The sequence below is a fragment of the Camponotus vicinus genome, unplaced genomic scaffold, assembly GCF_025532165.1.
Source record: "Camponotus vicinus isolate PSW18456_S1 unplaced genomic scaffold, iyCamVici1.0 SCAF_3, whole genome shotgun sequence".
Lineage (NCBI taxonomy): Eukaryota > Metazoa > Arthropoda > Insecta > Hymenoptera > Formicidae > Camponotus > Camponotus vicinus.
Window position 1 is genome coordinate 11899182 of NW_028141967.1, and position 15488 is coordinate 11914669.

General features: G+C 35.4%; 1 protein-coding gene across 14 annotated transcripts in view; it reads right to left on the bottom strand.

Moving 5' to 3' along the window:
* The window catches only part of Ttll5 (Tubulin tyrosine ligase-like 5), a 354482-nt gene that overhangs the window by 267483 nt on the left and 71511 nt on the right, over nucleotides 1–15488 (bottom strand). For all 14 annotated transcript variants that reach the window (XR_014437810.1, XR_014437811.1, XR_014437812.1 and 11 more), the window contains one exon: nucleotides 8937–9020. Coding sequence is in view for 8 of the 14 variants with exons in the window: in XM_083094286.1 (XP_082950412.1) it covers nucleotides 8937–9020 (84 nt within the window). In the remaining 6 variants the exon portion in view is untranslated. The remainder of the gene's footprint in view (nucleotides 1–8936; nucleotides 9021–15488) is intronic.

The window sequence follows — 15488 nt, forward strand, 5'->3', positions numbered from 1 at the left end:
GAGAGGCAAGGGGACTCACGTAAATCAAGCACCTCAAAGGGATAAAACCCCGATACGTCCACGTCGTTCATCCTGGGTAATGCTAAGCACGGGGAAATGCGTGTCAATCGGTCTGGAGCTGGTGGACCATCAAACAGAATCAGTCCAAATAATGGATAGGAACAACACACACAAAATACGCACACTGTATAGAGATGGCAGCTTTTTACTTAAATTACATGTAAACTTTTGAACACTGTAACTAAGTAAAAAATGATCCAATTTCAAAAAACAAAAAACCGTTGTATTCGTCTCATTGTCAGCTTTTATTTCAAGAACAAAATCGACTGCCATTTAAAAAAATGGCCGCCATGATGAAATCTCTAAAATGGCGCCATCTGCAAACAAATTTACATCGCTATCTTGTGTCCCCCTTGAGGTCTAATAACTTTTGTGCGAACATTTTTTTGTAAAAGGCGTAGGAAAAGAGATATTTGGGGTGGGACATTAAAATGACCCACCCTATATATATATATATATATATATATATATATATATACACTCACCCGCAAAAAAAATGGGCCACTAAATTTTAACATAATTTTTTCACATTTTCAAATAGCGATAAATCAGCAAAAAATCATCGTATCGAGATGAAACAAAGCTCAAATTAAAGCTCGAACATTTCTCTTAAAAACCAAGGAAACCAAATTTGAATTACAAAAAATGTTTTATAAAATGGCGGACGTTGAAGATAGCCTTCGAAAAATGGTAAACAAAACTTTTTTTTAAACTGTTGCGTTGCTCAAGAGAATCTACATGCTAATACACAAAGGTATGAGTTTTGAAGCTCATTTATTTCCTAATAAATCCATATTTTGAACAATTTTCTACGACCTTTTTTAATAAAGTTATACCGTTTTAAAGAAAATGTTGCAAAATGGGCCTTTTCTTGTAAAATTTGCAATTCAACAATAAATTACCGAGAAAAACTTTCAGTAAAAGAAATTAAAATGTAACTCGACCCTTGATGCTCCATATGGTTGGATTTAAATCTTGCGTGAGTGCGTGCGTGTACATATGCATATGCGTGTATCCTACTCTTGGCATTATCTAGGGTCAACGACGTGGACGTGACAGGAATTTGATCCCATGTGTGTGTGTGTGTGTGTGTGCGTGTGTGTGCGTGTGCGTGTGCGTGTGTGTGTATGTGTGTGTGTGTGTGTGTGCGCGTGTGCGTGTGCGTGTGCGTGCGTGCGTGTGTGTGTGTGTGTGTGTTTAATAATGCGTATTACTTCCTTTCGCATTTATCAATTCTTCGATTTGTTGGAGCATACTGTTAATCAAATTTCTTCCTGTTTTAAATTGTTCGATTCCTCTTGCAAAGCGTTGCGGTCAAAAGGCCCATTTTGCAACATATTCTTCAAAACGGTATAACTTTATTAAAAAAGGTCGTAGAAAATTGTTTAAAATATGGAATTGTTAGGAAATAAATGAGCTTCAAAACTCATACATTTGTGTATTAGCCTGTCGATTCTCCTGAGCAACGCAACAGTTTAAAAAAAAAATTTGTTTCCCATTTTTCGAAGGCTATCTTCAACGTCCGCCATTTTATAAAACATTTATTGTAATTCAAATTTGGTTTTCTTGATTTTTAAAAGAAATGTTCAAGCTTTAATTTGAGCTTCGTTTCATCTCGACACAATGATTATTTGCTGATTTATCGCTATTTGAAAATGTGAAAAAATTGTGTTAAAATTTAGTGGCCCGTTTTTTTTTTTGCGGTTGAGTGTATATACAGGGTGTTCGGAAATTCAACAGACAAATTTTCAGAGATTGTCGGGGGCACCATAAAAATCATTTTTTGCAAATGAACCTGGGGTCGGAAACGTGTCATTACATCGCTACGGCATACGGAGTGTTCGGGACCTCGAAATATCACAAAAAAGACAAAAATGTTTCAGACAAAAGTTGTATGGCTTGAAGGGAGCCATAAGATGGTGTCATTAATTTGACCTTGAATAGTTACTTGAAGGTCATGTGAAGGTCACCTTCAATTTTTTAAATGGAACTGCCTACTTTTTATTACATATTCTTGCAGCTCATCTCGAGAGCTTTCCAAAACACTATAATAAAATATTTTTCCCTCAAGTACTTTTTGAGTTATAAGGCTTGAAATCATTTCTTAATTTTACATAAACCGTAAAATATCTTGTAAAATATTCATTTTTCGATTATCTTACCTTAATACTCCTATGTACAAAATAATGAGAGGAATCAATTGGTATCAAGAAAACGCATAATTGTGTCGAAAAAAAATGTAATTTGCAATTAAAGTTACATTTTTTTTCTTAAAAATAACTATGTGTTTTCTTTATACCAATTGATTCCTCTCATTATTTTGTACATAAAAGTATTAAGATAAGATAATCGAAAAATGAATATTTTACAAGATATTTTACGGTGTAAAATTAAGAAATTATTTCAAGTCTCATAACTTGAAAAGTACTCATTAAAAAATACTTTGTTATAGCGTTTTGGAAAGCTCTCGAGATAAGCTACAAGAATAAGTAATAAAAAATAGGGGTTTCATTTAAAAAAATTGAAGTTGACCTTCACGTGACCTTCAAACGACTTTCCAAGGTCAAACCAATGACACCATCTTATGGCCCCTTTCAAGCCATATAACTTTTGTCTGAGACATTTTCCGCTATTGCCCCTACCTGTGGAGATATTCCCGTGGACGGATTAAAATGGCCCACGCTGTATATACAGAGTGAGTTTTAATGGTTGTATCAATCTTTTTATCATGCGGGAGATTACCGATCATAATTTTAATAAATTGCTCGATACATAGATGTCAGTTAATTGGATCGACCGTATCGAAGGCCGAAATATAATGTGTACAATTAAAGCGTTAAAAGCTGAAATTATGTAGTATGGATTTATTATTATTATTATTAAAGCTACGCATTTATTATTATTATTATTATTATCATTATTAAATATATATGTTATTATATTTATTATTATTATTATTATTTTACTGTGATCAAATTAGGGATTTATTATTATATACAGGGTGTCCCTGAATGGTCTGTACAAACTTTGTGAATAAGTTCCAGGGACCTAAACAAGCAGAAAATGTCCCATAAACATGGGGTCGGAAACGCTTGCTTCTGGAGTTACGACGGTTCGAAGTTTTCCTGCAATAGCTGGAGAAATTATCACGTCAAATCGCATAGGTGTTACAAAACTGTGTTTAAAAACATAAATGAATCAAATTATTCATTTGATGAACTGGCGGATATCCATCTGGTGTATGGCCGTGCCGGTGGAAATGGACGGTTCGCCAGACAATGCGGCGACGCGCGCAGGCTTCCTTGGAATCTAACGGAGGCCATTTCGAGCATTTGCTATAGCAAGTGTACTGTTATGTCCGTGGCAAAACCGAGGAAATAAATAAACACAGTTTTGTAACACCTATGCGATTTAACGTGATAATTTCTCCAGCTATTGCAAAAAAACTTCGAACCGTCGTAACTCCAGAAGCAAGCGTTTCCGACCCCATGTTTATGGGACATTTTCTGCTTGTTTAGGTCCCTGGAACTTATTCACAAAGTTTGTACAGACCATTCAGGGACACCCTGTATATTCGATATATTAAAGCGGAAGAAATACATATTTAAAAATTCAGTTCAAATTTAACACTTTAACGTTTTATGTAAAACTTTATTTCTGTCAAAAAGAAAGAATAATAAGACAGAAACTAAACAGATTATGACGCCCGTCTATGTCCTCTTTTTGTTTATACGCTATATGTATATATGTATGTGTGCCTTCTTTGTCTAGGCGTGCGAGCGCTCTGCGAGCACCCTCTTATCTCTCACTCTGAATCCGTGCGCTCAAGAGCAAAGACGTGTCTATAAGGCGTGATTAATAAAACTATAACTTTTTATATAGTTAAAAGTGTCTCTTATTGCATCAAAACCCTAAAACCTTTAACAATTTCAAATTCCGCATCTATTTTTATGATAAATTTTTATTGTTTTATATGCTAAAAATATGCAGCAAAAAATTTTCTTTCTTCTTAAAATAAAATTACGCAATTGTTTCATAAGAATGTATTTCTTGTGGAATAATTGCGTAATTTTATTTCAAGAAGGTAGAAATACTACATACCTTTAGCGTATAAGCATAGTTGTTTTTAAGAAAAAATATATAATTTGCAATTAACAATTCCATATTTTTTCTTTACACCAATTGATTACTCTCATTATTTTGTACATAAAAGTATTAAGGTAAGATAATCGAAAAATGAATATTTTACTACATATTTTATGGTTTATATAAAATTAAGAAATTATTTCAAGCCTCATAACTCGAAAAGTACTAAATGAAGAAATACTTTATTATAGTGTTTTGGAAAGCTCTCGAGATAAGCTACAAGAATAAGTAATAAAAAATAGGGGTTCCCATTTAAAAAACGGAAGTTGACCTTCAAATGACCTTGAAAATGACCTTTAATGTCGAATCCAAGGTCACTATTAGATAGCGTCCTTTGTTCCCTACAACATTTATCCGAGTCGTTTTCCTTCAAACGTTGATCCTGAAAAGTTATGAGGGTGGAACTTTTAAAATGGGACACCCTGTATATATACAGGGTGGCCCATTTTAATCCATCCAGTCGAATATCTCGAAAACCAAGCCCGGAAGAGAAAAATGTTTCAAACAAAAGTTGTTTGGTTTCGAGGGGGCCATAAGATGGTACCATTGATTTGACCTTGAAGAGTCATTTGAAGGTCACGTGAAGGTCAATTCAATTTTTTTAAATAGAATACCCTATATATTTTTGCACATTCTTGTAGCTTATCTCAAGAGCTTTCCAAAACACTATAATTAAGTACCTTTTCGTTAAGTACTTTCTGAGTTATGAGGCTTGAAATAATTTCTTAATTTTACATAAACCGTAAAATATCTTGTAAAATATTCATTTTTCGATTATCTTACCTTAATACTTTTATGTACAAAATAATTAGAGGAATCAATTGGTGTAAAGAAAACACATAGTTGTTTTTAAGAAAAAATATGGAATTGTTAATTGCAAATTACATATTTTTTCTTCAAAACAACTGTGTTTTCTTTACACCAATTGATTCCTCTCATTATTTTGTACGTAAAATTATTAAGGTAAGATAATCGAAAAATGAATATTTTACAAGATATTTTACGGTATATGTAAAATTAAGAAATTATTTCAAGCCTCATAACTCAAAAAGTACTTAACGAAAAGGTACTTAATTATAGTGTTTTGGAAAGCTCTCGAGATAAGCTACAAGAATGTGCAATGACAAATAGTAGGTTCCATTTAAGAAATTGAAGGTGACCTTCATGTGACCTTCAAATGACTCTTCAAGGTCAAACCAATGATACCATCTTATGGCTCCCTCGAAACCAAACAACTTTTGTCTGAAACATTTTTTTCTCCCGGGCTTGGTTTTCGAGATATTCGATTGGATGTATTAAAATGGGCCACCCTGTATATACACACACACACACACACGCACACGCACGCGCACGCACACACACACACACACACACGCGCACACACATATATATACATATATATATTCATACACACGCGCGCGCGCGCGCGCGCGCGCACACACACACACACGCGCACGCACGCACGCACGCACACGCACACGCACACACGCACACACACGCACACACATACATATACATACATACATATATATATATATATATATATATATATATATATATATATATATACAGGGTGATTCAAAATAACCCCTGTGTCCCTGAAATGACATATTCTTGAATCAATTCTAAGACGATTTTTCCTTCGGCAAAATTTCGTCCGAAGCTTAGTTTTAGAATTATTAAAGGAAGTAGTTAACGTATGACGGGTCGAATACAAGAGGCAGACAAGGGTGGCGCGATTCACCGTCAGACGCGGGTGCTTACGCGGGGCGCCTGCTGCGATCAGCTGGTCGCTATACACATACAGACACACATGCGAACACATACATTCTCTCTCTGTCTGTCTGTCTGTCTGTCTGTCTGTCAGTCTGTCTGTCTGTCTGTCTCTCTCTCTCTCTCTCTCTCATTCGCTCACTCACCTGTAATTTTTTTTTTTTTTTTTACGAGAGAGGGGAAAATGCATTTTATGCATACCCACCGGTCGATCCAGTGAGTTATGTGGGACTCGAGTACCAAGTCGAATTACCAACTCGATACTTCCTACCCACTAAAAACCCCTCTCTTTTCACGAATTTCCTTTGACACACTGTCCCTCTGACTTCCCGAGATCTGTTCTCACATAACGTCAAAAAATAGTTATTATTACCTTGTTCGATGACTTTTGATGTATTGCTGTAATTGCTTGAAGGAGAAATGAATTTTCCGATAGATCGTACGTTCTCAAATTTTACGTAGATATCACGTTGCAAAAGACAAGAAATCCACACTAAATTATTAACTGAAAGTTTTTCTTCTTTCATGAACTGTATTCTTTTATAAACTTTAACGTAATCACATTTATTTACTCACTCGATGAGATGAGAAATTTACTAATGACTCTATCACTGATCACTATTAATCACTGTCGAATAATAACTGTTGGCGATTAAAAATCACTCGAATGAAAGAAACACGCGCGAACACGTTACTACACGACGCGACGACGCGACAATGCGACGATAATTATTCGGCGACTGCAAGCAGTTTTTTGTCATGGTAGGTTGCGGTAAGTTAAGGTACTACTGGCGCTATCGAACGCGATCATGTGTTCGATTGAAGAATGCGGTAAACATAATAAACATTTAACATATTAATATTATTATTATCATGAATGTGTGTGATATCCATACATCGTATGATATCTATTTAAAAATTAATTAGATTAAATAAGTGTTTTTAAAATATTTATTACTTTTACTATTATCTTAAATAAATATTTAATATTAATATTTTATATGATAATAGTAAAAGTAATAAATATTTTAAAAACACTTATTTAATCTAATTAATTTTTAAATAGATATCATACGATGTATGGATATCACACACATTCATGATAATAATAATATTAATATGTTAAATGTTTATTATGTTTACCGCATTCTTCAATCGAACACATGATCGCGTTCGATAGCGCCAGTAGTACCTTAACCTACCGCAACCTACCATGACAAAAAACTGCTTGCAGTCGCCGAGTAATTATCGTCGCATTGTCGCGTCGTCGTGTCGTGTAGTAACGTGTCCGTGCGTGTTTCTTTCATCGAGTGATTTTTAATCGCCAACAGTTATTATTCGACAGTGATTAATAGTGATTAGTGATAGAGTCATTAATAAATTTCTCGTCTCATCGAGTGAGTAAATAAATGTGATTACGTTAAAGTTTATAAAAGAATACAGTTCATGAAAGAAGAAAAACTTTCAGTTAATAATTTAGTGTGGATTTCTTGTCTTTCGCAACGTGATATCTACGTAAAATTTGAGAACGTACGATCTATCGGAAAATTCATTTCTCCTTCAAGCAATTACAGCAATACATCAAAAGTCATCGAACAAGGTAATAATAACTATTTTTTGACGTTATGTGAAAACAGATCTCGGGAAGTCAGAGGGACAGTGTGTTAAAGGAAATTTGTGAAAAGAGAGGGGTTTTTAGTGGGTAGGGAGTACCGAGTTGGTAATTCGACTTGGTACTCGAGTCCCACATAACTCACTGGATCGACCGGTGGGTATGTATAAAATGCATTTTCCCCTCTCTCGTAAAAAAAAAAAAAAAAATTTACAGGTGAGTGAGCGAATGAGAGAGAGAGAGAGAGAGAGAGAGAGAGAGAGAGAGAGAGACAGACAGACAGACAGAGAGACAATGTATGTGTTCGCATGTGTGTCTGTATGTGTATAGCGATCAGCTGATCGCAGCAGGCGCCCCGCGTAAGCTCCCGCGTCTGACGGTGAATCGCGCCACCCTTGCCTGCCTCTTGTATTCGACCCGTCATACGTTAACTACTTCCTTTAATAATTCAAAAACTAAGCTTCGGACGAAATTTTGCCGAAGGAAAAATCGTCTTAGAATTGATTCAAGAATATGTCATTTCAGGGACACAGGGGTTATTTTGAATCACCCTATATATATATACACATATATATATATACATATATATATATATATATATACATTGTTGTTAATATCAGTCTATAATGCCTAAGAAAAGTTAAAATTGTCAAACTTGTATTGCATATCCTCAAAACTAATGCCATTCCCTACTTTTTTCTGCGGGCAATTACTTAGGACAACTTCCTTGATAACATATCCAAGCGGCGATAAAGTCGGTGCTGCGTAATTTTTTATGCATTTTTATCAAAAAGAATTTATAAAATATTTCGAAATCTTACTAATTATAATGAAAATATGCAATAAAAATTAGGAAATTATACTTGGAAAAGTTCAAAGTACCTTCTGATCTTAATACTTAATCCAAAATCACATTAATATATGTCCATCTGTTACTCGGCTAATTTTTGTTTTAACATTTTCCTCTAAAATATTGTTTTCGAAATATTTTTCCTTTTGGGACTTTTTGAAGTCTCTTTATATATATGATGTGTAGTAATACCCGTATCATTTTTTACGTGCGGATTAAATTGAATAGGAAAGTTTTCCACTGTTTTGCGATAATTAATAAGAAATAATTTTTTTTTAAATCGGCTAATTCGCGCAAACATAAACGTGCGGAGAGAAAGGATGCAATCATTACCGGTTTGTGTGTATGTATGTGTATATATTTATTGTATATATGTGCATGTTTGCATACATATATTATGTATGTTATATATATTAACATACGTGCGCATGTATGCATAGATATTTAAATAAAATTAGATAGTTTATTAGATAGTTCTTAATTATACCAACTTACTTAAAACATAGTACAGGTGGCTTCTTTCCATTTGATCCGTTCAATAACCATTCGTTGTTTTGTGTATTTCTTGTATTTGATGTGCTGTAAAATAAATATTTATAAAGTATTAAATATGACTCTTTTATCCTTTTTTGTCAAAGTATCGCATTTTTACAAAATCAAATATCCAATATTTCTTATCTGTATTCCTATATTGTTATATTACCTATTATATCAATAAATGAAAAAATTAAATTTAAATTAAAAAAATCAATATATAAAAATAAATCATTAGCAAGTTGTACTTTCAAAAAAAATTAAGAAAACGTTAAGTTTGTGCGTACATTCAAAAAATTATTATTTAAAAAAGATATTACTTTAATATACAGGATGTCCCATTTTAAATAATACGCTCAAATATCTCCGAAACGGTGCGTTAAATAAAAAAATGTTTCAAACAAAAGTTGTATGGCTTGAAAGGGGCCATCAGATGGTGGCAATGATTTGACCTTGGAGAGTCATTTGAAGGTCACGTGAAGGTCACCGTCAATTTCTTAAATGGAACTCTCTATTTTTTATTGCATATTCTTGTAGCTTATCTCGAGGGCTTCCCAAAACACTATAATAAAATATTTTTCCCTCAAGTACTTTTTGAGTTATAAGGCTTGAAATAATTTCTTAATTTTACATAAACCGTAAAATATCTTGTAAAATATTCATTTTTCGATTATCTTACCTTAATACTTTTATGTACAAAATAATGAGAGGAATCAATTGGTATAAAGAAAACACATAGTTATTTTTAAGAAAAAATGTAATTGTTAATTACAAATTACATATTTTTTCTTCGAAACAACTATGTGTTTTCTTTACACCAATTGATTCCTCTCATTATTTTGTACATAAAAGTATTAAGGTAAGATAATCGAAAAATGAATATTTTACAAGATATTTTACGGTTTATGTAAAATTAAAAAATGATTTCATGCCTTATAATTCAAAAAGTACTTGAGGGAAAAATATTTTATTATAGTGTTTTGGAAAGCCCTCGAGATAAGATACAAGAATATGCAATGACAAATAGTAGGTTCCATTTAAGAAATTGAAGGTGACCTTCATGTGACCTTCAAATGACTCTCCAAAGTCAAATCATTGCCACCATCTGATGGCCTCCTTCAAGTCATACAACTTTTGTTTGAAACCTTTTTTTTATTTAACGCATCATTTCGGAGATATTTAAGCGTATTATTTAAAATAGGACACCCTGTATGTATATTGATTAGATACTATTTTAATATACAGGGTTTAGCAAAAGTGTGGAAACCCCTTAATATTTCGAAAAATACGCATTTTAATAAAAAATGTTTCATACAAAAGTTATAGGGTCTTATGTGGCGCATTACACAGCAACATTATTATGACCTCGAATAGCGTTGTCAAGGTTATGTAAAGGTCACCTCCAACTTTTTAATTGGGACACCCTATATGCTTTTGCATATCTTGTAGCTTATCTCGAGAGCTTTCCAAAACACTATAATTAAGTTAGTTTTCATTAAGTACTTTCCGAGTTATGAGGCTTGAAATCATTTCTTAATTTTACATAAACCATAAAATATCTTGTAAAATATTCATTTTTCGATTATCTTACCTTAATACTTTTATGTACAAAATAATGAGAGGAATCAATTGGTGTAAAGAAAACATAGTTGTTTTTAAGAAAAAATATGTAATTTGCAATTAACAATTACATTTTTTAAAATGCGTATTTTTCGAAATATTAAGGGGTTTCCACACTTTTGCTAAACCCTGTATACTAATTAAACTTGCTTTTCTTACAAAAAATTGATAATATCAAAATTGTAGTAATTATAATAAATTAAGAATAAAAATTATATTATATTATAGAATTAAATTCTTTTATTATTTATTGTAATATTAAAATTATTCTATATTTAAAATGTAATATTGTTGTATATTTTACTTAAATATATTTATATATATGTATATTTGGGTGCAGTTCCGAAAGTGCATATCTTCGATTGTTCTGAAATTTTATATACTAATGTATCTCAACGCGCTGATTACGAATGTGACAATGAAAATTGGCAATAAAGTCATCTTCAAGATCAAAAATGAAGAAAAATAGCTTTTTTGTGTATTTTTTTCATTATCTTAATAAATATTGATTTTAGTAGAAAAAGTTTCAAACAAAAGTTTAAAAAAAATATACAATAAACCTATTTTTTCATTTTGATTCTGAGAGAAGATAACTTTGTCGCCAATTTTTATTGTCACATTTATAATCAATAATATCAATAATATTGGATTCTGTCGCTACCACGGATGGGTTCTGTCGCTCGTTAACCAAATGGGCATATAGACACGTCTGATCTCCTCTCACATACATCCCTATTCTTCCCTATATCCCTTTTCTGGAGGCTTGTCACAGCCCTATTTAGGGTCCATCTGTTATTGGCACAGTGGGGATATTATTATTTACTAGTGGGGTCTTGAGGGATGTGATCACTCTACGATGTTGTGCTCATCGGTGCCGTTTCATACGAAAGGACAGTCGGAAGCCAGCATGCAGTCCACGCGAATATCTCCACCGGCATTTATTTGGTCAGCGAGCGACCTTTCAAGGATCTTCCATGGCAATCGGCATCCATCGAGTGAGATACCAACATTGCTCTGGAATCGCATATCATTGTGTTAAAAAGCAGCATTAGGTGTGAGGTCTGGATATCTCAGTGGTCTAGAGCAGTGCTCGGAGTTAGTTGCCCTTTTCAGGCCGATATCTGAGGCGACCCCCCACTACCGTCCGAGGCTCGACGGCCGAGTCGCCGATCGCGCGCTTAACGCTATGCCTCAGGAGCGTCCGCCAAGCCGTTTCGCTAAATCGTCATTAAAATTTTCTTTGGTAAATAATTTTTCTTTTTATAAATAATTAAATATCAAAATTTTTATTATTATAATATATTATTTATGAATAATCTGTTATATACATAAATGTTATACATATATGTACGTTATAATAATATATTTTAAACTTTAAAATATATTATTATAACATACATGTATGTATAATATGTATGTATAACAAATTGTATGTATAACAAGTACTATAGCTAGGCCGGTTCTAACCCAGGTCCTCTCAAGGGGGTAAGGCGCGAGGGGAACCGCGGCGCGGGGCGAGTGACGTCACGCGCGGGGAAGGAGGAATTGCGGCGCGTGGTGAGTGACGTCACGCGCGGGGAAGGGGAAAGCGCGGCGCGACCGATGGACGAGGGGGTCCACGCGGGGAAGGGGGAACCGCGGCGCGACCGATGGACGAGGGGTCCGCGAGGAGAGGGGGGATCCGCGGAAAGAAGACAGTGCGAAGGTGTGAGAAGGATAGCGCTACATGTGGGAAAAGGATAGCGCTAAGTATGCGAAGAGGACAGTGCGACAAGGATGGCATCAACGTGCGACAAGGATGGCGGTAACGTGGGACAAGGACGACGCATTATAAGATGACGCATAGGTGGGAGAAGGACGACGCAAAGGTAAGTGAGTGAGTGAGTGACAAGCATATGAAAGAGAGAGAACGATAGCGCGAGAACAACGCGTGCGAGAGAGAACGATAGCGCGTACGAAAGAGAGAACGATATTGCGAAGACAACGCGTGTGAGAGAGACAATGATAATATCGCGAGACTTACAATTAGCGCGCGAGAGAGAACAATATTGCGAGAACAACGAGCGTGCGAGAGAGAACGATAGCGCGTACAAAAGAGAGAACGATAATATCGCGAGAATAATGACGAGTGTGAGAGAGACAACGATAAAGACTTATAATTAGCGCGAGAGAGATAGCACAAGGGATGGGAGCGCAAGGGAAAGGCGCGTAAATAAATACATTTTTCTTTTTCAATTAGAAATATAAATTTATTAAAGTGTGTGTGTTATTATACATTTGTGTGTGTGTGTGTATTATATTTTAATAAATGTTTACAATACATTATTTTTATGTATCCAAGAGTTGTGTGATTTATCCATTCTCAACCATTTTACGTATACGTCATCACCCTTTTCCCGCAAAATTTTTTCCACGAGATATATGTCGGGATTAGCGACGCGTTGTACCTCATATTCGTAGAATCCTCCAGCGACGGGATCTCCACGCGAATCTTCGAGTATGAATGTCGCGGGATTAGTTTTCTGCAACTCGACAATCTTAAAAACTTCGGTCGTCCAATTAGGTGTGAAACCTTTTTCAAAGATGGTCTTCCCGATCCAGCCACTTGCGCCTCACATATTTTTCTAGTCTGCGAATATTGTTTTCTAGCAATTATTCGTTAGGCTGAAAAATGTGTGAATGCTCTCTCCACAGGATATGCGTCAATGCCGGTGCCACGGATGGATTCTGTCGCTCGTTGATCAAATGGGCGTAAAGACACCGACCTCCTCCCACATACATCCCTATCTTTCTCTGGAGGCTTGTATTTACTCACGCGTACCGAATCGCCTACTTTAAATTTTGTCGGAGCCGCAATTTTTACGTTGCTATACACCGTATTTAAAAGTTTTTCGACGATCGCCGGAGTGACGTCGACAGGTCTCATACCGATGGTGCGATGTTTTCGCGTATTGTACTCTGCAACGAGTCGAGGTAGCTCGTCGATCCATTTGTAATTTCCATTGAACGAAAACATTTTCCACATATTGTTTTTTAAAGTACGATTGAATCGTTCCACGACCAAGGCTTTCATAACGAAATACGTCGAGTAATGATTAATGTTGTGTTTCTTCATGAGTTTCTGCACACTCGCGTTGTAAAATTCTTTTCCTCTGTCGGTTTGAAAATTTTTCGGACACCTTTTATCGTCTCCAATAATCTTTGTGATCGTTTCGGACATTTCGTTTCCGCTCTTACTTTTGAGCGGTACGGCCCACGCATACTTGCTCAACACATCGATAACTGTGAGTATGTATTTATGACCCTTGTTGAGTCTAGAGTACGAACGCATGTCGACCACGTCCGCCTGCCACAGATCGTCGTATCCGCATATAATGACGCGTCTTCGTGGAAAATTTCTTCTCGACGCAGTATGTAATTCCTCGACTAGTTGTCGCTTTTCGGAGGTGTTTTTCTTCTCTCGCACGTTTGATCGAGGCATAATTAATATTATGATATTAATATGTCTCGTTTACTGTGTCGAGTCAGATGTTGCATATCTCAGCACATTCTTTATCTCGTCCATCATTATTCGTAGCGCCTGCACGTTTGTTTCGAGCGCGATAATTTTTTGCTCAATTTCTCTCTGTCGATCTCTCAAAAGTTTATCCACGTATCGTTTGTTGACGGCGTCAGTATCAGTTTCCGGTTGCGCTACGCGTTGAATCTTGCGCGACCTTGCGTCAAAGCCGGTAGTAGTCTGGCAGAGAGCGTTATCGCGAACATAATTTCTCAATAATCCGTTCCACTGATAGTACAAATTATTCGACGTTCCGAGCGATAATCCAAATTTATTAATCGACATTTCGGTACCGAGAACATTGACCGAATGACACGTATCGTCGACGCATAGTTTAATTTATAATAATGCCAGCCTCGCGAAGTTCTTCGATAATTGACAAGATTTCATTGTCATGAGCATTGTTGCCGGCTCGACGTGAGGCGTCCAGCTATCGCAAATGATCTACCAATTCGTTGGGATCATTCCAATGCACGTAATCGATCATGTTGTCGCTTAGCGTCATGGTGCGCGGCGCGTCTATACCTCTTCCCACCTTTCTATCGGGGAATAATGGTGCAATTATATATTTGTACTTGTATCCTTTATTACTTTTAATAGGATTATTAACTTTGTTGTCACGTTTATGCGCATTTGTTGCTTTTAATATACTGATATTTATACAAATCGTCTTGAGTGTATTTTTTATGATTGGGAATATTTTTAAAAATCAAATCGTAGATACCTTCGGTTCCCGTATATTTTATTCCATCGATAATTATATTATCTTCCATGTTCACATCGAAACGTTTATCACCGAGCATCATTCCTTCGCTGGTAAATTTAACACCGTAGACGTAATCCATATTCTTATTTTTATGAACACTCGTGATCGTTTTCTGACCTTCGGACGTTTCTAATTCGTGTCGGACCGATGTTACAAACGAATCAGGCGTGGTCTCGTAAATTTCTTCAACGGACGGGGATGGTATTGTTTGACACGGTTGTACTTTTATCGGAGTAGAAACAGTAGCCATATTAGAAAATTGTTTCCTTCGTTTTGATCGATTCGGTGTCGAATATGTCGGCGAATCGTTTATCAGCATATTTATCCGTGCTCGCTTTATTCCTTGCTTTGACTCTTTTATTTTTTCCTCGTGCTTCTCTCCGAACGTCAAACTCAATGGCTCGATTTTCGACGCATCAGATTCCACAGTATTTTCGACAAGCTGTTTTAAAGGTTCGGTAATTGGCTTAAATTGTCTTTCCAATGCAACGTCTTCGTCCATTTTGCCAGTTTTCAAAACGCGATATTTTTTGCGGATTGATTCGCTCGTTTTTGCAGTCTCTCTCGC